Here is a 27,430-nt window from a genome sequence, read left to right as displayed (position 1 = left end):
AAGTATTGTGTTTGGATGTTTTTCGTCTAAGTCAAAGAACAGTTTAAAAGGATCTGGAGTTATTTATGAGCGAATGTGACAACCAGAAAACCAGAGTAAACTTGACTTTGCTGTACAGAGATGAGTTTAGTTTATCTATATCAAAACACAAAATCGTCACATGCACAGCACACTCAGATACACAATCGACATCGCAATAAAGGCACAAAGAACACTAAAGCACAATCCAAAAATAGACGTACAATATGAATTCCCATAAAAATCTTTTATTTGTGTGGAATGCTGAAACATGCGGTTATTGGAAGAAAACTTGATACCTGCAAATTAGTCCTCAAACATATCTTGACTTCTTTTCAACTATGTAACACAAGATGTAACACAGGTTGTTATGATTTCAGAAAGCTACATTAAAGTTTTTTCTTTTTTAAGGACAATATACTTTAGGAGCAGTAAAGAGAAAGTTACATTCCTGAAATGCAAATTTGGGAAAGAAGTACAAGATTTTCCCAAACCTTTAGCGATTACACCCTGTTGTTACAAACTCATTACAAAACATTTTAAAATTAAATAGTTTAAACATTTATAATTGTGGAACAAACAGCAGAAATTATTCAAATCCAACTTCAACACAGTAGTAAAATACTCTCTATGCAAAATCATATCAGAATCATTGTCATACATTTTTGGGATTGCTGTACAAACATACAACCTTGAACAAGTTTCCATCTTAAAAAGTATTATGGAGCTTTGTCACAGTAAATATGACAGAATATGACTGCTTTATGGTATAAAAAGTGTCATGATGCATAATCAATATATAGTAGATTATAGATCAAATTAATTCCTATAAATAATATAGATATGATGGATTGGTAAAATACATCTGGGGCTTTTTTTACAACCATCAAGTTTTGTTGGATAAACTATTCTATTGTACAGTGTATTAAAATCCTGTTCAGTAATCAATAAACCACAATAAATAAATCAGCAAGATTTGAGTGAGGGTTTTGTTCCAAAATGAAATATTACCAATGTTAAAAGGACATCTGCATTATCAATCAAATATATATTATGGACTAGTGGGTAATTTGAGTTCCCAGCTTGGGAAATGATGACAACAACTTTGATCATCTATGTTAATACATTTACAGCATTGTGGAGATCACCTCTTCAAGTCTTGCTGTCCACTTTGCCAGACTCCATTCGTGCAGACCTAGCACTGAATCTTTCGAGTGCACTTTAATCTCATAAAATTAGAGAAAGACTGTCCTGTGCGCCCTCTACAGAACAGCTCTTTTCTTAGAAACAGTCAAAAAGTCGCAATAAAAGAAAACACCCTATTCACAAACCTACAATCCAACTGAATTTGTTTTGTCAGAAAAGCTGAAGCCAAATAAGACCCCCCCCTCCTTACAACATAGAACTTCTATCCTAAATAAAACCGGTATTAACAGTCGATTGGATTATTACATATGAACAAAGTACATGGCTATCTCAGAATATGGCAAACCTGCATACAATTCATGCATGTACGAGTCCACACACCAGTTGTCATGTCAGGTATTACACACATTTGAAGGCCTGATTCCAAATACAAGTGTTGGATAGATGGGGGTGAAATAATACATAAACCCCTTTGAAAAAATAAACATTTTGACATTAATATTCCCAAAAAAAACATTGTGTATTTTAAGTACAAACAGCAGACCAGCCTGGTATGAATCCACGGACTGTGTGCAGCTCTCGCTATTCACCGTGAGCTGATGACTAGAATCGTTTGCTCTCTTATCTCCACGCTCACTAAAAAGGGAATCCTCCGAGCAGCAAAATGGCCAACCTGCTCTGCCAGCTCAGCTACGTCTGCCTCGCAATCTGCAACAAACCAACGATTTCATGTGAAGAACCATGCTTCCATGGTTACCGACAGCTTCTCTCTCCTCTTCTTCTTCTTCTTTCACCCCAACTCCATTCATCCCCTCCCCCATAGGCAACCATAGCAGTAATATGCACTTATGTCGTCTGTCGGGTAGAGCTTTTTAAATGGACTGAAGGCGTCTGAATCCATCGTGCAGCCTGGGTCCTATTTCCAGTTTGAATACAACTGGGACTGTGCAGCCTTTGTGTTTGCTGTTCCTGCTGCGGCTCAATCAGGAATAGATTGTGTTTGAAGTGATGTGATATGAGGTTAAGGGTTAACGGTCTGGCTCCCGCTGCGAGTGACGAGCGCATTACATCTCAATCAGTGTCTTTACCTAAGCTAATGTAACCTGATTTTTGGTCTACTGCACTGCAATTCTGAACTCCCTTCTATTTATTTTACTTTTCTTTCGCACTTTTTTTTTATTGTATATTATTTTTTATTTGCATTTTACCCAATCCGTCAAACACTTTATAAGTCGACCATGTGCTCATTTCTGTGCAGATCTCAATTGAGTAATCTCTTTTTTTACAATGCAACTGTGTGGTTTCAATACCGTGCAGACCATATCAAATCTAATGAAGGAAAAACCAGACCCTAACTCTCACCAGAGCTTGAAAATCATCCTAATTGCATACAGACTCAGAGACATCAACGTTGTTGCATCCCTGAAGTCATTTAGCGAGTTTGATACAGCATTTAGCCTCGCAAAGTCAGTGGTAATGTCTTTCCTGTTAAACGAGTGGCTGCCCTCCGGATGGAAGAGTGGCCACTAGGGACAGTGTGGGTGGCCGACAGAACAAGATGTTTCAATAAGCTCTGGAACAAGGGGCTCTGTGATGGACAGAACAAAGGACGCTGGTCACTACAGCAACTTAAAAAAAATAATAAATCGATGCAACAGGGTGAGATAGGGAGAGACAAAGCGAGGAAATAGAAAACGTAAAGACCGAGCAGGCATGAAGCCCAAAAAGCATCTGTCTTGCAGTGACCACGATGGTTACTACACATGTGACACAGAGAAAAGAAATTCTACCGTAGCGCCTGCTTGCTGCCGTGGTTACGTGTGAGTGATGGTCAGCGTCGATAGCACACCGTGTTCCCCTACACTCTCTCCACCATTCCCTTTGAACTCTGTGTGATAGAGTACAAAACAGCTTCTAAAGAGCCAGGGTGACGGCTCACACTAGATGTTTTTCCAATGAGACACGCATGGTGTCTGAAGGCATGTTTGAACGGCCACAGAATGTTGGATCCTTTTCATATTAAATGTAACATTTAAACTCTTAACTCTGAATACTGAAACTTTCTTATGCTTGATGAATAGGTGGAGAAATCATCACTGCTAATTACAGTCCACCTCATAATCTAAAACGCAGCTCAGTGTGTGTCCATCTATCTTACAATTAACGTCTAACAAAAATATAGGCTACTGTGACATTATTGCTATGGTTTTGTTGAAAAATGATTTGAAGCCAGGTCGGACTTTAAGTACCATGACTCCTTGAGAAGTGACAGGTTTATACTTTGGGAACATCGAGAATATTCACTGCACCACTGCTTCAGCCATTTTCACTGTAGATGGGATTTATAAAAAACATACAGCACATTATTTCTAGCTAGCGGTTGTAAAGTTTATTTTTATTTGTTTAAATCAAATCAAATCAATCATATCCTCTATATATATGTTTTCTATGTGTGTAATATATATGTGTTTTTATATCAAATTATTTGTATTAAATTGGTAGTATTCATGTGTTAACATACTATATGTATGGAGAGTATATTCTAGATTGCTCTGGTATAATATTTAGATCTTTAATTCTTAGTGGTCTCCCCATAGAAAGAACTATCCTCTGTCATGCAAGGAAACGCATACATCCATGTTACTTGGAGCTGCTTTGGATAAAAGTGTCACTCAATGACAGAGGCTGTTGAACAGAGGACGTCTACTCTTTTGTCCTCAGTAACAGAGCAATGGGCGGCCCTTTATTCTTCCAGCTGGGTTCTTGTCTGCCGTCCGGGCTTAATGATGTTACAGCTGCAGAGAATGACCCTAAAAGTCAAAGGTCACAGGGGGGAGGTGGGGAACGTTGCATTCTCCCTCTTACACCCACTTACAGGGAGAGAAAGCTGCTTCACCTTGTTATTCTACATCCTCGTCATGGCAATAGACTATTAAAGCTCACTGAAAGAACGATAGTCATTTCCATGGAAAGTCTTTGTGTCCATTCATGACTCGGTCAATAAAATGGAGGTGGTGGGGAGGTAATGTAATATATCAATGGCGAGCATCTGTCAGGCCAAACAATAGGGACATGCAAAAGTCAGGACAAAAGAGGGTTTGATACATATACACAGTTACATGCGCTTGTGATCCGAGTTACCACATAAGTGTCAAAAGACGCCAACCAAACCTCAAACCAACGTTCCGCTATATCCACTGATCTGTGAAGACAGTAAAGCTTTGTGAAGAGCGAACTATCGACCGCTCACCCTGCACTGAACATATGGGCGCTGTTCCCCTGCGGATTCTGACCTCTGACCTTTCTCATCCCCGAGGATGAGAACAGAGGAAATGTGCAGATCACTAATGACAAAACTACATCAGGTTTGTCCTTCTTAAAAAGATCTCTGGTGCTTACATGTGAAGGAAACTACATTATTGCACTTCGAACCCCAGCACACAAACGTTAATTTACTTGAGCTGCGCCCCGGGGAGGTCCAATGGAGATGATCACATGGTAGCCCGCTGACGGAAATCCCTGATTAAATGCGCTGCAGGAAAACTGACCTACAATAAGAATTTCTGACCCCATTGTCCAATTTAAATCAGTTTGGTTTGGGGTTGATATATTTAGCTTCTTATAGTTTGTGCCCAATCAGTGCACTTTTTTTATCCAGAGAAAATAAGGCCTATACACATATATATATGTGTATATGTATATGTATTAACCGGACCAGAGAGTGGAGAAGTAGTGTTATTGCCTGACTGGAAAGCGAGCAGGCCTCTTGGAATGAGGTTGTTAGTTCCCTTGGAGCGGCGCCCGGTTTGCCAGAGTCCCGATTCTAGGAGTCTTGCGCTTGTGGCGAAGTTGTAGCAGGGAGGCGCTCTGTGATCCAGCCGGTCACCTCCTTCAGCACGGTGTCGGCCACCTCCGGGATTTCGTGGTGAAGGCAGTGGTAGCCTCCCTCGAACACCTGGACAGAAGCGAGCGAGTCAGAGAGATGGCTTATTTGAACTTGAACTCATTTGCAGAACACCAAATGAAATGTCTCAGTCTTTTTTAAATTCACTGCAGCGCAATTTCAGTCACCCGTAATAAGGGAATAAACAAATGATTTTCTCTGATTTTCTCTGATAAACCAACTTTATGATTGTTCTTTTATTTTTCTTTGTAATACTATTATCATCAATTGATAAGAAAGGAGATAATGCAGTCCACTCAACCCGATTCAATAGAAAATACAAAGATCCACAAAGAGGAGGCTGAACCTCCTGTCTCTCTTCACTATTCTTTGTCTTAAATTATTCCCATTCTCATTCTCATCATTAACAAATGAACTTCTTAACTCTATCAACCTCGCATACAGCCATGTCAAGTGTCATTTTTCTAAATGTCAAAAGGAAGTTGGGAAAACAAACATTAGAACAAAATGAAGCTACTGGATACAAGTGAATGTCCTTATTTTATTGTCTTTGTCCCACTGAAAAAAATCATTGTAGAACTTTTCCAATAAATTTCCCTATAGCTTTCTCGGAAGCACCTCACCTTGAGTTTCTTGTCCGAGCAGGGAGCATTCTCGTACATCATCTTGGAGCCTGTGATGTCGCAAAGCTTGTCGTCGTCGCCGTGCAGGAGCAGGAAGGGCCAGTTGATGGAGGGAATCTCCTTCTCGATACGGGCCGTCGCCCCCATCAGCTGCATGGCGAACGACACCCGCATGCCGCCGTGGAAGTTCAGCTCATCGGCGGCATACGATTCCACCTGGCAGGAGAGATGCAAACAAGAAAGGGTCACGGGACAAAGTGGGCAATACTGTTTACTGTGCTTGGCATTAAGTCAAACAAGGACTACAAACTCTGTGAAAGTCAAGAGGATAATGCCTCCGTGGGAGTAAACCGAGACACAGGTGTTGTAGAGGTGACACTCCACATTAGTTTAAATCAAGGTTAAGGAACAGATGACACACCCTGTTTTTACATCAAACACACGCATACACACAGGCAAACCAGATACAGGTTTGACTCTAGGCTGACTCTAACAGAAGCAGCTTCTCACAAGCCACATGCGCTGCTGCTTGGAATAATGAATAACTGTAAGTTGAGATGTGACACAACACAACATGCTCAGATGCTCAAAGAAGTCAGTGATGGTCAGAAACATTGTGTGGGTATATTGTTTGTGTGTATATTGTTTGTGTGCGTATATCTGTAGCTCTCTTGTGAAACCTCTAAATAATAATAATATTTGGCGTCATGCATGAGGCGGATCATGCGAGTTTGTCTTTGAATATTGGCCAAGCCAAGCATTTAAACAGTGTTAGCCAAAGCAATGGCAGTTGCTGCTATGGATAAGATAATTAGACAATAGAAAGAGCTTATCATGAAGGAATTTGTGGAGAGAATCATGAGAAAGATTATTGTATTATAGAATTTACAGGATAACGATTGTCTCCAGGCAGATAGATATTTTGAATGGAAGGAAATGAAAGATGTCTGAAACTGAAATCTCTAGTACTTAATCTTAGATCTATATCAAGCAATCCTATACACATTAAGATATTTACAGACACAGACATTACTTTGCAATCTTTCCATAGGTCCATGTTTTGTCTCCTCTATGGTTCTTTCAAAACACACACACACACAAAACAAATACAGGACACACAAGCAATGTTGTCTCCTTGTCACCTAGGTGACTCAGTACATGCACATGTTTTTATAATCCTAAATAACCCTGAAACCCATTGAAAGTATTACACACACACAAACACACACTCACGTGGCCAGACAACACTGAGTAATTATTGTTTGGGGAGTGATGTCGGCTGGTCTATCACATGGAGTTGGTGCATGACATCACACATAAATATAAATTAAAAAAACAGATATTTGACCCTTGAGACCTGGTGACATTATGTTCCGTAACGCCATTCCCAGATATTTAAATTACAAACAACTATACAGCCCCCCCACCCGGAAGCACACTATCATGTGTCTCTCACCTGCTTCTTGTCCCGCGAGATCCATTTGGAATCGATGGAGCCAAGAGTGAGGCTGGGCAGCATGTGGTTGAGGACTTTTGCCATAAAAACCTGCAATCAGCCAAAAGCAATACACACAGAGCATCCCAGTTTATTTTCACACATCAACACCTCCCTGCTGGATGTTTCTATCGCTCTCTATCATTTCTTTTCTCGCCATCTGACTAGTGTTACAAAGAGATGCAGTGATGAATGCGCACTGTTTAGTGGAACCCCCCCTCCCTCTTTTCTCCTCCCATGCAGATTGTGTCTATCTTTGGCCTTGACATTGGACACACTTGTATCTGCGAGATTCAGAAAGAGACAACTGATGCTTCTCAACTGGCCCTCACACTCATTCACGAGAAAATTAAATGAATATTACAGTAATCCTGGGTAAACTGGGTACTTGACTGAATAAAGCAACGGAGGAGAAGGAAAGAACAGCGGAAACGAAAGAGCGAAGGTGAAGAACACAGAGGAGCAGAGGAGCGGTACCTTGAACGGTGTGGCCGAGTCTGGGTTCATCTGGACCATCGGAGCGATCAGAACCACTCCAGCGAAGTCACCGGGCCTTTCACAGGCCGCTAGGATGGAGATCGCACCACCCTGAGTAGGAAAAAGCACAGAGTGTACATTTTGTAACATAACTCTATATTTTAGAGATAGGGTAATATTCAATAAGGGAGACTTGAGGTGAGGGGCAGACAAACCAGGTGTTCCTTTTTTAAAAGGTGAACTCTCTGAGAGGCAGAAACTGAAAATCCCTTATTTCTCGCAGCAATTATTTCATACAGAAACCCTGTAATCAATGCAGTCTTTGCCCTGTGCTATGTAGTATTTAAGTTTAAAACATAGAGTGTGTGAAGAACCTTATACTGATGAATTGGTTTGATGTTTGGTTTTAACAGAACTCAGGATTTATTGATTACGCAGATTTTATGCCAGGATTCATGTCACAAACTGTCCATTGGTGTTTGTGCTGTCAGGTGACCGGAGTGACAATCAGCTGATCCTGTAGTGCCAACTGACAGTCATGTGACCTGATCTCAGTATTTTGATTGGTACTGTGTGAAACAGTGTTGCAGGAGGCATGTTGTTTAAAATAGTTTAATACTAAATCAAAGGACATTTTTAAGCCACATTATCACGGACACATGAACATAGCAGTATTTGATTTACTTTGTAGATCCTCAAAGCTGCCACTGGCAAAGAATAAAGCATTCAAATCCATGAATTTCCAGTTCCAAGTTCCTGTTGCTCTACAAAGTGTGGGAGAGAAACGCAGACATGAAGCCACGGCTCTTGAGACACGGCGTGCACTGTGAGGCTGCAGCGAGCAGCAGCTCAATGCCACACCTCGGCACCCATGCTGACATTAGAGATTGTGAGTTAAACCCTGCGATGTAGGCCCAGGATGAATAACAGCGCCGTGGCGGCCAAGATTCGAATCAATTCGTCGTGGTTCACTGTGTCGGGGTTTCTCTTCTCATATGCAACAAGTGCAAGTGTCTATACAGGCAGACACACACATACGAGAGAGGCCATTCTGCATGGCTGGATCTGTCTCGGTGTCTCTCTCTTGCTAACTAATTGGCTTCAACTTTGTTTATGCGAGCGTTCTTTGTCATTTGTATGAATATTCATCAGGCTGGGGCCAAAGGCTCCACAAAAACAACACACAAAAGAAGAAGCTGGCTAGCTCCATACCGGTTTTCTAATTTACACATACACACAAAATACACACACACACACACACATACTCAAAAACAAGCTGACTCTGAAACGTCCATGTGTGTAAACACCAGGACACACACAAAACGGGGAAAATTCTCGGGAATGTTTTTCGTGCAGTTTGTTCCGATGATGGAGAAATATGTTTGAATAGCGATCAGAATAGAAGGAGACTGAGATGGAGAGAGAGGATTGGGACAGAGAAGCCCTTTTAGAAGCTGATTGGAGGCCTTCTTACATTTTCTCCCTCTGAACTTTGGTTGAAAGGATGAATACTTGTATTGTTTGTCTGTCTGCCTACAGTGGGTGGACAAAACTGCCAAAGATTCCCTGAGGAGTTAACATTACTTCAAAATACGGACTATACAGCCAGTATACTCATATTGCCAAGCCTAAAGTTGGCCATTTTCCCCGTTTTGGAAACAAAGGAAGCAGTTTACTTCAATTAAAAAGTCCAGTCATTTGAATTTAACTACATCCATATCAAACCAGAAAAAACTAAACAATGATTAACAGGAGAAAGGAGGAACTAAAAGAATTGAAGGATAACTAAATATGGTTTAGCTAAATAAAAAGGCCCTGAGCAGCAACAAACCATTACATAAAACTCTGGCACTTAGGAAGTATGAGAAATGAGCTTCAGCCAGAAAAACTCAAAAGAATTAGGAATAATGAGAATGAGCCAAAGCTGAGGTCTTTTGTCAGAATTCCCATTAGCTGGTACAACACCAACAAACTGCTCCAATTTTCAAATCACTCCTTAAACAAATAAAAAGTAAGTCTGTTCGATCAGACGCAGATTCTACAAATTTCTAATCGTGATTTACTTTCTCAGTCTAATTTCCAATAAGCTTGAAATTCATATTTACTTACTTCAGACAGAAAAAGATTGCACTTGAAATTTGTGTTCAGAATTTGTGGCAATCAATTTTGTTGATGTTGAGATATTTCACTGTATTCGGGAAAACTCTGACCCGCTGTCGGGTTCAGATGAAAAGTCACATGATCACCAGAGTCATTAGGATGACTCTCTTGGGTGCCGGCAAGGCATTTCATGCTAATTCATCTAAGATCAAAGGGGTGGGCTGACCGACTGGCCGACATTAGCCAGCTGTTAGCCTGGCCGAAGACAACAAATTACTAAAGACACTTGAGTCATACACCACTTACGGCAATATGCAACTGTCTCAATTTCCATTGCTCCGTGTGAAATATCCCACTAACTTCTTTGATTGAAAAACTACTGGCGGTACATTATTCCTGCAGAGGATTTGGGGGAGGTGGGACAGCTTTATCATTTAATCTACACTGCTGGGCCTCCTCAGGATGTTGTCTTTGGAGCAGCACGCACTGTAGCATCCACAGGCTGTTCCCATGGTCTTGAGGTTGTTGCGTCATCACAGTCCTGTTTAACAAAGATACATACAAGCAGAGGAACACGCTAACAGAAACAGGATGAAGAGTCACAACACTGGGAAATGAGGCCCGTAAAAACATAGCGAGACAATATGTGCTTTGGGTTGGGTTTCCCCGATTAGAGCATACGAGAAAAGATACTATGGAAGCTCTATGGATGAAGGAAGTGCAGGAAGGATGAAAATGAAAAAGGTGTTAACAAAAAGACGACAGGAAATGAGAAAATGTAATAAGTAAAGTCAAAACAATTTTAAAGAAAGAAGAAGGGAAAAGAGAACAGAAAATGAAAGTTGGTGGTGATACAGATGGACTGGCTTACTTCACAGCACAGTATAAACAGCTGATAAGATAATACAGATGGAGGGATGGAGAGAAGGAACGAAAGAACGAAAGAGTGCAAACAGGGAAGAGGTGATGAGAAAAAGAAGAAAGGAGAAGGAAAGCAGGAAGGCAGGAGGAAGGTACCACAGTGACTTGGGTCACCTTTGCCTAATATTTACAGACTGATATCTAAACACACTCTACGCCTCCATCTGGGATCCCAGTTTCATTTACACACAACAGTTTGCGCCTGAGCTCCTACGGCCTCAGATTGTTTTGAATGCTGCATTAGTGTTTCTATAAATACATTACTGCTTTACGGTAAAACACAAGCCATAAACTTTGATCGAAAGCGGGCCAGACCATTAAAATCATAGCGAGGGGTGGCGGTGACAATCCGACCGGATTACTTGGAGCACTTGATCCTGCTGCCGGTCGCAAATTTGACATTTGTGCAGTAGAATATGACCTCATTATAAAGAAAAGCTTGTTGTCTGGAATTGAAGACGCTGTGATGTAAAAGAAAAATATGGAAAATCAAGTGGGAAAAACTACTTGGCTACTAAAAAAAACAAACATGTTGGACATTGCATTATCTGAAATGCATTTTCCAACAATATAAGCATCAAACCGGCGTGCTGCTGAGCCGTGAGATAACAGGACAGTCTGAGAATGCATTTATCCTCTGTTTTCCCATCATGAAAAGAAGCCGCCAGCAGTGAGCTAAAAAGACTGATTTGTGGCCCGAAATGTTTCTGACTTGCAAAGGTGGTGCTGACTGCACTCTGCTCAAAGAAGGCCTTGTTTCATAACATATCACACTCCAGATTGATTTGTGCGTTCTGTATCAATACAGAATATAGAGTGGCTTGCTCATCTGACACAAATGAGTTTGAAGGAGTAAACATAGTTGAGCAGACCAACACTGATTATTGACATTGAGATTCACAGTCAAAGTCCACAAAATGGATATTTTATTGTTTATCACTCATTATTACCATTTGTGTTCCGTTAGCTGGTGTAAGACTTGATGGAACAGGGAGATGGTGTGATGTTGAAGGCAGTTCTGCCAGAAATGAAATAAGCTAAAGGGTTAAAAATAGTTCCATGATGTTTTTTTTTCAAAAAGAATTCTGGTTTACCCTTTTTTTTTGTAGATTTATACAACCACATTTAACACAATTTGAGCTACTTAAGTTGAACTCAGATACAAGGAAGATCCAGAAAATGTGGAAATGAATAATATCTCAAACTTTCTGCAAGTCCAAAACGTGGAAAACATTCTGCTGCACACACCAAATAATGCCTAGTCATTATTTGGGGCCGTGGGAAACTTTCTAAAGCAAAAGTTCAAACTTTGTTGAAATACGCCTACTGCTTTTTTTGGCATGGTTAGATGAGAAGATTGGCACCATTCTCATGTCACAACAGGAAATATAAGACTACAGACATGCCGTTAGCTTAGCACAAAGACTGGAAACTGCAGTAATCAGCTTGCTTTACTCAGGGAAGGTAACACAATCTGCCTTCCAGGCCTTCTAAGTGTGGATTTAGTTATTGTTGGACAGTTAGGATAGTTGTTTTCACTATTCATGCTAAATCAAGCCAACAACCTGCTGGTAGGCGGCTTATTCATGAGAGCACTCCCTGTCGTTGTCTAGAAAGTAAATATGTACAGCTCCCAAAATATGAACTAAACTAAATAATCGATAAATTCATAAAAAAGAAAAAAATATAATCCCATGGATCCTTCCTGAGGAAATTTTTTGCACATATAAACTATATATTTAAATAATCATTGAAGCCCAGAATTGACACAAAAGGTCAGTATAACATTACATAGATTTCTGGAATCACGTCTTTTGAATGTCTACAAATAAAGCCGCATCGACCCTTTAGTTTACGGTGACCAGTTCACAGTCACCAGTAGCAGCGGCCGCTGTGTGAAAGGGTGGTGTCACGGTATTTTACTGCGTTATACAGATGTGCCCTGAATGTTAAAACTTTTATTCTTATTCTGTCAGATATAATGCAGAATACAATGTTCGGTGTTCTTTTTATGGCTGACTATTTTGGGACATAAAAGTTATTCCTACCAATAGAAGAGCGTGTTCTTTTTCTTTTGATTAGAATGTCATGATTTCACAGCAAAAACCCCAACACTGATCTCAGTATTCTTTCCTGAACAAAATAAACAGCATTTGTATGTGTGTCAAGCACACTGTACTAGTAGCTATGAAACAATACTGTATATAATTATGTAATAATATCTAATTTCACACCAAACAAAAACAGGGAGACAAACCTTTCCCCAGAGCAGCTACTTGAAATACAATAATTTGATTCAAATAAAATGATGCTCACAGATTGACCCACAGTTGAATTTATGATAAACAGCGTGATGCCAGTTGGAAAGCGTCCTACCATGGAGTGACCCACGATGAAGACGGGCAGGTCTGGGTGGCGAGACTTCACCAGGTCAACGTGCTGCAGGGAGTCTCTGATGTAAACCTGAAAGTCTTTGATGTTCATCCTGTCTCCTTCACTCTGACCATGGCCAACTGTGTAGGAAAAGAGGGAAGAAATGGTCTTGAAAAATAAACTAGAATATAAGAGACGGAGACAGAGGAGACACTTTCTCATCAACGCTTCACTAAAGTTCAAACCCCACTTTCACCTGAAAACCTGTTCAGCCTTTCATTCTTTCCAGTGTTTGATAGAGGCGGAGACAGCAGCGAGGATGAGGAGGGACAAAGTAGAGGACAGGGATGTGATGCAAGAAGGGGGGGGAATGGAGTGAGCGGGTGAGAAAGTGAGACGCTGAATGCACTGCACATGGCAGCGAAACCTTTTTTTAAATGTCGAAATGATTTCCATCTGCATTTTTTGATTGCTGCTTTAAAATGCATTATTCAATGGTACTGGTTATGTTTAGAAGCCTAGGTCAAAAACATATATCTTTCACCATCATCACCAGTTTAGGTGTGGATTTAATTGTGTTTATTAATGAAAGACAGGAGACTCTCCCCATCTCACCGAATGTATGATTCTACAATACTAATTTAAATGGGAAATAACAGATCGTGAGTAGAATCATGGGGAGAACCTATCAAAAGATCCTTCTATGGTTCTTTGGTCAGTTTGACTTACCGACCATCTGTTGTGTGTTATTTGCTAGTTAGTATTAAACTGCAATGTAGTATCATCTACAGCGTCCAACCACAAACAGATTTCCAATAAAAGGTGTATCTATCGGAGAATAGATGGGAGAATGAGATGGGGAAATGGAGAGAAGAGGCGGAGGGGTGAGAGGACGATCGGAGACAAAGACGATTTGACTGACAGATGGTGAGGAGGGAAAAAAATGAATATGTATTTCTTTGCATTCATAGATTGTTTGTTGTCACCTCAATCTTTCTGCAGCAATGGATGAGAGGTGAGGCAGGTTGCCATGACAACCATTGAACCAATACCATCACTGAGCACCTAAACATTCACAACATGTGCAGCTCACACCTTGCTCTCGCTCTGCAATCACAAGTAGGTGTGTCTATGTGTGTATTTATAAATGCGTGTATGTGTGCAGTGCGTGTGCACAAAGACACCTTTGCACTGCAGCGCTGCAGATCAATGCACACTGCACCCTCTTCCACATGAGATCACAGTCTACTGAATCCACATCTTTAGATACACTCGAGCGCAGAGATATTCACACCAAAGCACACTTCAGACAACACACACACACACAAACACTGAGGTCCACTGCTGCACAACTGGGAGAGCCACAACAAATATTTTACGGGGCGATTTTTGGGGCTATTAATACAAGGAATTAGGAATTTTTGATCGTAATACAAAGCCAGTGGAATCTTCAATTGAGCGGGTTATTTAGTTGGCTGATAACGGAGTCTGTGTGATGGGGTGCTATGGGACATACTTTCTTTTTATGTTTGGGAATTTAGGGATGCTTGGTGAACATAATTGTAGAAATGAGGACGGCTGTTTCATTACATTATCGTTTCTTTTACCCTTTCTTATTTCTAGAATAAACTTAATAAAATAAAACAAATGGTATTTTTCTTAATACAGATAATGGCCTATTGAGTCTGTTTCTCTAATCCAGAGATGTTGTAGAAAACATTTTTGATGGACTGCTGGATGCAGAGACTTTGCCGGCGCCGATCTAATTAACAGTCACAACTCCATTGTGCTCCAATTACGTAATAGGAAGACACACACCAAACAAACAATCCATTACGAGTTATTCAACCCCTGATTTAACATGAAATATCAGCGTGTAGTATGAGTCAAGTGATACGCACCGATCTCTGCCTCCACATTCCACAAAATGTCCTTAATGTTTCTTGTGTGTAAGCTGTCAGTTTGGTATTTTGCTGTTACATTTTGAATGAATTAACCAGCCACAAGAGAGGTTGTTTACCAGATGACAACCTTTAGAGGTTGTCATCTGGTAAATAGCTGCAGTGTGCAACAGACGGAACAAACCTCCGGTCTGTGCCGGCTGCTTGGAAAAAAAAAACACCCAAAAGTCCTATAATTAGAAAGGATTGCATGTGAGACAAAGGAAATTGTGACAGAGGAAAAACATGTGAAAGATCTCAACTGCTGAACTCTATCGGGGGCTGACCGAGGTGTGCGTGTGAGTGTGTGAGCGAGATAGACGAAGGGAAAACTAGTCTCGACGGGGACTTGTTCCAGTTCAGTATTTTTCATTTAACAGTGTGACATTTTACGGCGAGCCACTGAACAAGCTGCTCCAGCCCAAGCAGCCTCAGTCGTCCTCATATCTCTGCCAGCTCTTCAGATGTCTAACTGTGTAAATATTTCTATATTTGCAGCAGGGACTTTTTGTCTTTACCATCTCATATTGCCTCACAAAACACACATGCTGCTCTTTTTGCACCGAGGCTCTGCTGCATCTGGGACCAGTCACATTTGCCCCGTTGGATGTATCAGAGAGGAGATCGCCATTACATAATGACGGTTTACATCAAGCTAGAACTCAGGTATTGCTCGGTTTCTAATAAATGCTTCTTTGAGGATCCATTTCATATTTTCTCTTCAAATTGAACATGTAGGTGGTACGTTTTTCAACATAACAAGTAGGGCTCAAGTGTCAACAGGCGCGTGAGACCATGCTTGGCCACAAGAACCCATTAAAATGAACGCTACAATCATCATGCTAACATGCTCACAGAGACAAAATGATCATGCTTATGTTTAGCAGGTGGGCTACAATGTTCACCAACTTGGACTAACATCATAGCTTACATTATCAAATTAGCACCAAACACAAAGCACAGCTGAGGCTGAATGTTTTGGTGATAGTGTATTTTGGTATCTTGGTTATAATGACACTAGATGAAAATAATTCTACCAAAGGTATTGCAATACATCCATAAATGTCTTTACCAAATACCATCCAATCAAAGTTAAAGAGACATTTCCCTTAACACCTACAAAATCATCCCTGTGATATTTTTAAGTCATTGGGATTCATATCTGGGGATTGTGAATTTCTCTGCCATATTTTATCCAATCCAATTTTTGTGGATCTCGATACAGAAATCCTGCCATGCGTTCAACCAAAGAGGTCCATCATAAAACCATCAACACCTGTACTGATTTCAATACTTTAGTTGTGTTTTGTGAGATTTTTTTCACTTGTGTTGCTAAAATGCAAAAAAAATCCCTCAACAATGACTAAGGACATGGAGGCGGATGATGATCTATCTTTGAGCCTTTGCATAAGCTCTCCTGTGTTTACACTACCGATGAACACAAGGGCAACCACGAGTGTAGGTGAGAGGGTACTGATGCAACGTGTGTTTGGACTCACCGTGGTCGTGTGCAAATACCAGCAGGGACAGTTCCTTCAGTTTCCGTGCAATCTCATCATACGGCCCGCAGTGCTCCCCGGCCCCGTGGACAATTAACACCAGGGCCCTGAGAGGAGGAGAGGGAAGGGTTAATTCATGCGTTCACACAGGCAGATACACTTCTGTTTGAATTGAGGTGTCCTTTGATTCACTTTACAACAGTGACATATGAACAATGAGACGGTTGTGGGGCGATTGTGGGTGAATGTTTCCACAGGTAAAATATCTATTGATGTGCGAGTTAAACATCTTTGCAAAGTGCACATTAGAGTTGTGAGTACATGTGCTAAAGGAAAGGCACGATGAGCATTTAAAAAAAGATGAGAACGTTTTCAGAGATAGCTGATATCATTCATCTGAGCGTCAATCTGCGTCAGCACACCCCTTCCTTCCTGACTCCAAACAAACTGGGAATCCAGTAAAACACACAAAAACAACTCTCACATTCCTGCTCTCTTTTCATGAGAGTATCCATTCAAACATTCAGAAAAATGGAGCCTATGAAAATGAAATGCTTCTTCAGAAGATTAACTTCAGTGACTCAGTTTCTGATGTGTAGTGACTGCTTGATTTGTCCCAAACCTGCTCATGGAGATATTTTGTGTTTTCAAACATCTGCCAATGTGCATCTTGCACTTATAGTTCAATTACCAGTTTTAAGATAATGCACCAAATAAAGTGATGATCGTACAGAGAATTAAAAGCGAGTATACTATTTTACTGATTTTATTGACTCTTACCGCTCTGATAGAGTCACGCTCTATCACAGCAGGAAGCTTTTCTCTATGAAAAAGCTCTCAGGACCCATTGGACACTTCCTGCTTGGCACCAAGCATCAGGCGGGCACATAGAGCGACTTGCAGAGGAACAGAGTGGAGCATTGATATTTATCTCAGGAGAGCACAAAAGCAGAGCTATAAGGGAAGGAATGGTGGACACAAAAATCCATCCAATAATGTTTCTTTTATTTTCTGGATGTGGACATAATCAGTTACTGCAGGTTTAACATTAAATTATAACTAAACTATATTATTATAATTATATGGTCACTATTAATCTTAACACCAAAGCAAGACCATGCTGGTTGGAGAACACAGTCTTTATGCAGACTACAACCAACCTTCTGATCATTATGTCGAAGCCAACAGGGTAATTCCTTGTTAGTTTCATCTCTTGCATCCATGTAAAACGGGGAAAAACAAATAAAGGGTGATTTAACATTGTGTTTTCTCAGAAAGAATGGCCTTCTGCTAAATAACGCACCTGCTGTGAGACCAGGTTTTTCCTTAAGGTTCTACTTAATCAGTGCATATTAAGCAGCAGAGCAGTACTGAAACGCTGCAGTGTTCCTTCTCTGAACGCCGGCACAGCTGAGACGCCTGTGAGAGCTTCAATCAGGAGCAGACAATTAGCCCAAGTCTATTCAACGACATAGAAAAAAAGGGAAGCAAGTGAAAAATGTGAGAACGAGGCGGGTAGAATCGGAGTATCTGTTCATCAGGCTTCATTAGCAAATCTCACAGATTTCATTCTCTGCTCTTTTGCTCCCTCTGCAAAAGCCATCGCCTCGGGCGCAGACTTCCTCTGCACTTGTTTGCTCGGTGCGAGGGAGTCTATGCGCGTAGTGTATGTGAGTGCGCTTATTGATGAGCGGGCGTGCGTGTGAATGAGGGTCTTTGTACAGGCACAATGTGCGGTAGCACACATGCCGAGGGGCAGCAGGGGATTAATGGGGCTAATCTGGGTTCATTGTTATGGCGACTGTACAGGGAACAACACGCGGCCCACTGCAATGTGACTTTTCTTCATGGCCTTTCATTGTTCCCTTAATATCTAGTTAGTCGGGCCTGACAACCTCCCTTACGTTTATTTATATCGCCTTCAGATCTCTCGCCATCATACGATTTCTATACAAAATACAGTGTTGTTCTTTCTTTCTTTACAAAATAGTTTGAAGTTCACAGTCAGCGTTGTTTTGAAGGATTTACTTCTGCATTCACACACACAGGACGACTGCAGACAACTAAACATTTTTCAGTTATCATTGGCTTTAAATGTTCCTTTTAAATGTTTGGATACATTTTAGGCTTAGTGCCACGTTGTTGGAGTAATGTACTTTATAACCCCTACAGTCCCTTAAAATAATCAGGCAAATAACCATGCAGTATTTAACAAATTGTGAGCCAGGTAAGTAACTTACAGTAGGACTCCTCAGACCGACTACAACACTATGAATCCAATGGGAGCGTCCTTTAGAAGGAAAACATTCAATAATGCCCAAGTATATGTTCTGTATTATTGTATTATTATTTAAATTCTAACGATTGTTGAGACGTTAAAAATGTGAAAATAGAATGTAGCTTAAATACTTCAAACAAGGTTTTTTGCCCCCTCATTATCTCTCTTCACACTCTTTCTCCCTGTTTTCCCCCTCATCGCTCATGGGAACGGGAGACCCACATGTCTCCCACACCAATTTCATTTGCTTATAACCAGCCTTATTACAACACTCAAAGAGGGAGAGAGTTTAGTCCTCCCTCTGGCTCTGCTCAGAGCTACTTGAAACAACCACAGACCAAAAACAAAGCCTAATCCCCTCATTGCAATGCTGTTCGTCTATACCAAGAGTATTTAGGAACTCGCAAACTGTGCCCGAATGGAACATGCACCTTCGACTTTGGGTTGTAGGCATTTCAGGCATGCGGCTGACGCTCACTGAGGCTCACATGTAAAAGGTGGACAGACACAGTGTATCTATTTAAATGATCTAAACTGTTGTTTTTTCTATAGGAAGAAGAAATGTGTTTGCGCTCAGCTCTCATAAATCAAAGGCCACCGATGAACAGGTAGCATGGTTGAGTTCATCCTTCTATAGTCCTACAGGGGGACCCACTCATTTTGAAAAACCAAAGAGGAGTTCAATAATCGAACAACAAAAGTGAATAGAAAGTGTGTCTGACATCTTTCTGTTACTGTAGTTTAATTAAATGTGTGCCTGCTCATTTCTAAACACTAAATATATACTAAAATGATGTTCGCTTTCTGTTGTTTGTAACATGGAGCCATGGTGAACTATCAACTATTCACCCAGAACGAAACTAGGTTACACAGTTATACCTTCCTTTCTTTAACTCACCTACTATATTTTGCTTAATGTTTTTGTATCTTTCCAACGTACTGGCATCTGAAACATGGGTATTTTTTAGAAAGTGAACATCATCGCTATTACTACAACAACTCCGAGGAGGCTAAAACAATCGTGATCACAAGGTTTGTGGGTCACCAGTGCTGTTAAGGGTTGACGTACAGTTTTGGGTGTGTATGAATATATTTAGAGGATAAGAAAAAGCAGAGGCAACAGGAAGATAAACGTGGTGCAGATTGAAACTGGACGTCTTTAACAGATTTTGGGAAACCAAGATTAGAGACTTTTCAAGTCTCCAAAGTAAAGAAAGCTCCTGACCAGCCTGTCAGATTTAAATGGAATGAATAGTATTTGAGGTACAGTAACTGCCCTTTATGCAGATTATATTTAATTAAAGATCAGGTCACAGCAGCATCTAAAATGACCAAATGCTACAATCTGCCCCCCAAGCAGTAAGTAGCCGTGCAGAGAGCGATGCAACAGTGCTGTGAGACATTGTAACAGACCGTAAGTTCAGGTGACGGAGAGATTTGATGCCCTTAGAGAAAAACAAAATGGATATGACAGAAAGAACAGCGTGAAGTGAAAGTGAAAATGACATGGACGCTGCGAGAGGAAGGAAGTATGTATACGTGTGTGTGTGTGTGTGTGTGTGTGTGGTGGTTCTGAGAAAGACAAATTGCTGTGTAGTGGAGAGAAATAGGTGCAGACAGACAGCAGTCAACCACAGAAGTAAAGTTCACACCAGTGAAAGAAAAGCCACTATTGAAAATGTCCCACTCAGAATGCAGAATTGGGAAAGAGCATTTGAGTACCACGGAGATCGCAACAATCTTCTGAAGGCAGTAGAAAATAAATGCATGAATTTATACAGGGGTTTGGAAGGAAATAATACAAATATCCACATTACTCTGGAAGCTGTTTGCCATTCAAAGTAAATACTACAACTGAGAGGCTCTCAGCAGGAGAGCTCAAGAGCTGTCCAATGTGGAGATAAAAAACGACCTCAACGGTCACTGTGGTAACATGCAATCATTTCCTTGATGTGAAACAAGAGAACAAAGAGGTGAAATGAACATGCAAAGATGTTAAAATCTCCCTCTATGGTTGAACCTGCGTGAGGCTAACTGGGTGTTTCTTGAACTATTCACCAGCTTAACGCTTTCTGTCTAACAATTTCATTGTTTGATCTCTTCTTATGTAATTGCAGTACATTTTGTTGCAACATTATTTCACAAATATAATATTGAAAATGTAATCGATAAAAATTAAAAAGGGTGCTTTGATGAGTATTTACACATTTATTTTCATATACACGTACGTATATGGCTTCTGCTTGAAGTGAAATAGACAAAATAATTCTCACTTACCAATAAATTATTAATGAAGTCACTGTGGTTTCGAGCAACGGGTGGGATGAAACATTTTATTTTACTCTGCCTCCTTTTCAGATAAAAGGATAAAATTAAAGAAACCATCAATGATATCACTAACACCATATCAGTAACAGCTTCACATGATAACAGCTCAACTTATTTACAGTGTGTGTGTGTTTGTGTGTAACTGTCAATAATACGTTTTTAGATGTAAAAAAACAGGTGTGCAGTGCATGTGTCGGTGGAGTGAAGGATCAAAGCTCTAGTTGGCCGGCTATTCCATGATCTGTCAATCATTGTTGATATCCCTCCCCTCAACCTTTCACCTACTTCCTTGTTAGTGAATGTGATTTTCAGGAGCTTTTGACCTTTGACTTCCTCTCATTCTCATCCCCACAAGAAATATTTTAAATGAAGAATTAATTAAAATAATCATATCAATTGATAACAAACAAAACAAATAATAAAAAAGTGTGTGAGCTGCAGCCCTGCTCTGATTTTCTATTTTTAGCTCTATCATCTCACACTCTACAAAAAATACTTTTTCAGTGACAGCATTTATCATGTCGTACATGAATTTAATTTTTTTAAATCATGTGTCACAAAAAAACATATCATAATATGTTTTAGTAGTTTGGGCTGCCGTTCAAACAGCAAATCTCTCATAGATTCCTTTGATAGTCACAACTTATCGCAGCACCAGCGGTTAGTTTGGCTGATATGAGCCTATCCATTCATCATTCCATAAAGTAATAAGGTTCCAGGTATAGCTTTTGTTTTGGAAATCTCCATTTCTTTAAAACTGAAATTCATATCATGATATACGCTTCTAGCTAAGCTGCATCTGCTGATGACATTCTGTGTGTAACTTGGATTTTGCAGATTAAGACAGCACCGGGTTCAGGAGAGGCCCGATTTCATCTCAGAACTGTTATACTGTGATAAACACTGACGATGGTGTTTTCAGAACAGTTTGGGGGTAATGGTGGTTTTACTGGATAGCTTCTGGGGGTTGTTTTTCAGCTTGTAAGAAGTTTCTAGGAGCTGCTAGCTCAGCTGAAATGATTTAATTAGTCTGGGCTCTAGTGAAGAATTTAAGTGTCCAGTGAGACTCTAAATGCAGCCTGTAAAGCTTTTTCTTGTGAGAAGACTGCAGATGAAACCACCACAAAACATATGCTCTAACCAGCAATCAAAAGCACACATCGGCCCACTGAAAAACACATGCTCACCGATGCAGGCCGTGGAGTCACTCGTGCCTCTCTGTAACGTGACTTCATGCGTCGTTCACACGGTCACTAACTGGCCTCCGGCGCGGTTACATAAGCTATCCAAAGCCTTGGCTCTGAAACAGTTACAACACAGACCGATCTGCTGCTATTTTGAGCCTGCAGCTCAATTCAGCTTTTTACTTCCAAAAAGCGTGATTTACAGATGGACAGTAAAGCTGTTATTGTATATGAATATCAAACGTGTCATTTGCTTAATTGTTGCTTGTGGTTAAGAGCAGGTACAAGAGGAGGGAGTAGATTTTCTGTTGAAGGGGTGTTTGTGGATGGGTCTGAGAGCTCAGTAGGTCTTTGCACTTATGATTCAAATGTTTCTCCCACTGCCTGAGCAGAATCACCAACATTTAGCTTTGAACATAAGCAATGAAAGAGCGGCTCTGCACCAGGTATCAGAGAAGTTCGTTCCGATCACAAAAACAACATGCAACAAACACACGAGCTGCTGTAAACTATGAGCCAAAGTTTGTGAAGCAATTATGAAGCAGACACAAGCGTCTGTTAATGAGTCACTGCTCTACTGAGTCTGTGTGTTTGTGTGTGTGTGTGAGCGAAGTCAGTAATGCCTTGACTCCAGATGTTTTGTGGTGTCTCTGTCACATCCCTTTAATTTTGGGCTGCATGGAACCGTGTTATTTGTGACCTCAACCAACAGCACACAGCAGCACTGAGTGGGTTTTTCATAAACTCCATTAATCATCAGAGTTGTACTGTTTAATGTATTTTTGACTGACAGCGACAGCGTTACCTATTAGTCAGCATCTCAGGCCTTTTGCAAATGCATTCTGGTGCTGTTTGTTAAGGATGAACATACTATTAGAATCAACCTCCAAACACGGGGGTTCACGGGTTTATTCAACTTGGTGTCTGGACACAAGAGTCCATATAAAAAGACAAAGTCTACAAAACTGAATATGAGAAAATACACAGGCATTTGCTCCAATATTTACAAACCGTATGAGGAGACAGATGTTGCCATTTGATAACCAGCATTTTCCTCATGCTTGGAAAGTTAATGCTACATTTTTTAGAATAAAGTGATGGAGGGCACTGCAGTCTATACTGTTGTTCATCTGTCTCCTTGTGGCAGAAACAATGTTCAACGTCTTCGTGAAATGGGGTCATGACCCATTATGAGTGAGTGGTGCATCTGGCAGTCAGCACTATAAAGAGATTAACATAATTATAATGTTTTTTTTTTAAACAATTAAGCCTGGGTCACAGAATGAGACTCATTTGTCCACTGGAAACTTGCTACAGGTTGATTTTATTTCATTTATTTAATCTAACTGGTGGTCTGTTGTTCTCTCATTTCAACCTAATGATGTTTGCGTGGCAGACATTAGTAGTAAACGGATTACATAAGTTAGAGGTCGGCCCAGGTCTACACTAAAGATGTATGTATTTCATGTAAAATGGACCTGGGCCACGTGCATGAAAATAACTGTAGAGTTACTGGATCACAGCTCAGCCAGTGCTTCTCCTCATTATGTAACCCCTGTGAAGCTCAAAATATTGTGTGACAGTTCAAAACATCATTTAGGTGTTGACTTCACTGTGTAAGGCTACAGCAGGCAAGGAGTGGGTATAGGAGGGTGTTTGACCAGTCATAGAGCCGATATGACTCCTTATGGGTGGATGAAGGCATGACCCTCTATTAAAAAAAAAAAAAGTGTAGATGAGTGTAGATTCATACAAATGTAGGTGTACAATAACAGACATACATTTGCACTGACCAGGTAGGGGTGGAGAATACTGTGTACTTTTAAACTCATGGTCCTGGAACACACACACACACACAGACACACACATGCAGGAAGTTGAAATGCTCATGTGACTCCAGGACAGAAGGCAACCACGTGAATAGAAGCCCTTTCCTCAAAACTCAGGTTTATAATCGCAAACACTCCAATATCTCCCGTGAAACGGACTCCATCTCGAGGGGCCCGTGGACGCTGGTTCTCCTGCGATCCTTCTCCACTGACCTTGGCGGGGCGGCGGGCTCCCAGTAGCGGCAGAACAGGTGCAGTCCGTCGGCGTTGGCGAAGTGTCGCAGCTCGGCGTAAGGCACCCCCTGCGGGCTCCGCCGCGGAGCAGCTCCCGGCTCGGGCATGGAGGGGTCTGCAAGAGAGAGCCGCAGCAGCGATGAGAACACGTCGCTGCCGAACAGGTACCAGCTGAAGCCGGCGGCGAGCAGGCAGCCGGCGGCGGTGGAGGCGTTCATCGCTGGTCGCGGTGCGTCTTTTGGGGGTTCGTATCGGAGGGCATCCGAGGCGAGCCAGTTATTTCGAGTGAGGACACCTCACAACTGCACGCGCACGCGAGCACGCGCAAACACACGCGGGCGGTGTGGTCTGAACGTCCGCAACGACCGGTGTTACGTCACGAGGCCATATGCTCGGCTTCTTACGCCCACCCCCCCCCCCCCCATCCCTCGCGCACTCCGTCTCTCATTCTCTTTCTTTCTCTCTCTCTCACACACACCATGACCACGATTGTAATAATGCCACTTAAAAGTGCAATCTAGTGTTGTGCCACTGCACATTTTAAAGCCACTACAATACTATACATTAAGGTGAGACATATAATACATATATACGAGTAGCACATGTATTTAGAAAAAATATCAGAAGGAAGATTTAAATTAGATAATTTGTTCGCACCGTCCCCTCTCCAAATTAATCAGTTTTATTTGAAAATCCTATTCCCACCACCCCTGCCTAAAGGTGCAAATACACACACACACACACACACACACACACACACACACACACACACACACACACACACACACACACACACACACACACACACACACACACACACACACACACAGAGGCTACCCAGGCATCAGGTCCAGCTGGATATACTGGATCCACGGCATGTTAACAGAGGAATGTGCCACTGGTCACACCGCTTTCCTCAGGTGATCCGGTGAAAGCCTGTACATCCACATTTGAATTCCAGCTGTTCAAATATTAGTATTTTAGGATTTCATCCTGAGAAGATGCGTGTTCACGGTGTTTTTTTTTGTTTGATTAATAACAGGCGACATTTCTGCTCGTCTCCGTGTAAATGATTTCAGCTGAATGGGACAGAATCGCAACGGTACCCCTCGAGAAGTGTGCCTCACGCTCGGAAACACACGTGTAACTATCATTATTTACAACATGCTCTCATGGCGTGTGCGGCGGGCGTGCATCTCCGCTGCAACCATCCCATTCCAATAAATGCACATGGGGGGAAGGCTCCGCAACTACGGGAGGGACATCACATCCCCTGCGTGCTACCCAGAAAAAGCGAGCACTTTGCAACTGGAATGTCTCTAACAAGCAGTACAGCTCTTGACATCGATGTCAGTTCGCCAGTAGCGAAATAAACGCAAGTGTAGTCTGCGGGTTATTTTTAAACACCGCGAGTGGAGCGTGTGGGAACACTGCCGAAGAACCAAGGACGTCAACGCGTAAAGGGATGATTGTGATCGATGTGTCCGTAATATAAAGGTCAGCACGGAGTCCCGCAGACGCGCTGGTATGTCCCGATGCAGAAATGTGACTAAAGTGCTCAAACAAAATCATAGAGACGGAACAGACCTGTGAAGGAGCGTTGGCAGTGAAGTTTCCGCTTCTCCTCGGGCTCTCTTCTACTTCTCTCACTCTCTCTCTCTCTCTCTCTCTGTCTCCCTTTCTGGGTCCCCCTTTCAGTGGTACTGCGCCCGCGTCATCCTCCGCGAGAAGAATGCAGTCAGCGACGTTTGGGTTGACACTAAAGTGTCCACACACAGACACACACACACGCGCGCGCGCACGCAACACTCCCTCGCTCACATTACCCTTTCTGAAAAAACAAACTCACCATGGTTGAATCCACATGGTTTGCATTCTCTCTCTCTCTCTCTCTCTCTCTCTCTCTTGTGAAGCTTCCACCTGATGAGAGAACTGTAAGGTTGTTTTTTCATTGTAGTCCAACTGGTATGTGAATGGTGGACATTGTTTGCTGTCGAGTGACGGAGGGAAGTTAAGCATTGCGTTAGTTCCCTCTAAAAATCAACAGTGTGAATTCAACTAAGTTGAAGGTATTAGTGTGATGACATTAGATTATATAATTTTATTATTTTATGTATAAATGATATAAACAAGCAACAATCACTTATTTGGGGTTGTTGACATGTTATAAAGCCTAAAGCTTGTGTTAACGACCAACACTATCATTATCAACTTTGAGACAAGTGCAAAAAGGCTACTATTTTCTCTAGGTTTGACCCCTCATTCAAACCCTCACAGAATAACTGCTGGCCCTTAAAGCATCCCGGTTCACATAGTGGCCAAACAGCAGAATTACAACTGACTTGACCTTCACAGACTCACAAACGGAATCATATTTCCAGTAGAAAAGAAGAAGAGCAGACTCCAGCTAGGGCTGGTGCATTAGCTTTATGGGCCCACCGATCACTGGAAGGTCCAACGTCGTTCACCAGAGCAACTTTTGTCTCTATTGCAAACCATTACAATGATTGGTATTACTGTTTTGTGAACTCCCATCTCTGTTGCACATTTGGTTAGATTTAGCTCTAGGGCAATTATACACGCAGCACATAGGCTGCACCCACATATAGTATCTAATGTGTGCCACGGTCGGGGGCAAATTGTTGGCTGAATGTAGACACAACGGTTGTTTGTTGACAAGAAAACTCCACGTGTCATTTTTGTTTCCAACAAACACAGAGTTGGTCGTGACTTCGGGCCATCTGACAAATGTTAGTCCAATATTTACTCTTTGAACTCCATTTAGCTCTGCTTCATCAAAGCTTCTACGGTCGTTCACATCTGTAGATGAGGCTGATAAGAGCAGCGAACGCAAACAGTAAAGTGGGAGAACGGTCCAAAGGCTCTAAAATGGCACCTTGTTTGATATATGACATGTGATGATGATAATATTCATTAGTGCAGGTTCAACCAGTCATTTGTTTATTGATTATGACCTCAAAGAAAACATTCTCAGTTTGACTTTTTGGAATTAAGTAAATCCATTGCAGCAAAGCAAGGCACTTTAAATAATTTAATTTAATTTAAATAAAAAGGGATTTA

At 41.4% G+C, this 27,430-nt stretch overlaps 1 protein-coding gene across 2 annotated transcripts; it reads right to left on the bottom strand.

The window, feature by feature from the left end:
* Nucleotides 1-250: 250 nt before the first annotated feature.
* On the bottom strand, nt 251-26,241 carry mgll (monoglyceride lipase). 2 transcript variants are annotated; one of them, XM_037478540.2, is made up of 8 exons: nt 25,937-26,241; nt 24,329-24,464; nt 16,497-16,603; nt 13,061-13,197; nt 7,664-7,774; nt 7,148-7,237; nt 5,692-5,907; nt 251-5,119 (listed from the first exon to the last, which is right to left on the bottom strand). In XM_037478540.2, the coding sequence occupies exons 2-8, from the start codon at nt 24,454-24,456 to the stop codon at nt 4,988-4,990; spliced, it is 921 nt and encodes a 306-aa protein (XP_037334437.2). In that variant the 5' UTR covers nt 24,457-24,464; nt 25,937-26,241; the 3' UTR covers nt 251-4,987. The 2 variants fall into 2 exon arrangements, with proteins under 2 accessions (XP_037334437.2, XP_037334436.2); XM_037478539.2 differs by lacking the exon at nt 25,937-26,241 and having other exon boundaries at nt 24,329-24,708.
* Nucleotides 26,242-27,430: the final 1,189 nt, after the last annotated feature.

The sequence above is a fragment of the Pungitius pungitius genome, chromosome 1, assembly GCF_949316345.1.
Source record: "Pungitius pungitius chromosome 1, fPunPun2.1, whole genome shotgun sequence".
Lineage (NCBI taxonomy): Eukaryota > Metazoa > Chordata > Actinopteri > Perciformes > Gasterosteidae > Pungitius > Pungitius pungitius.
The sequence above is the reverse complement of the archived record's forward strand: the minus strand, read 5'-3'. Positions and strand labels throughout refer to the sequence as shown.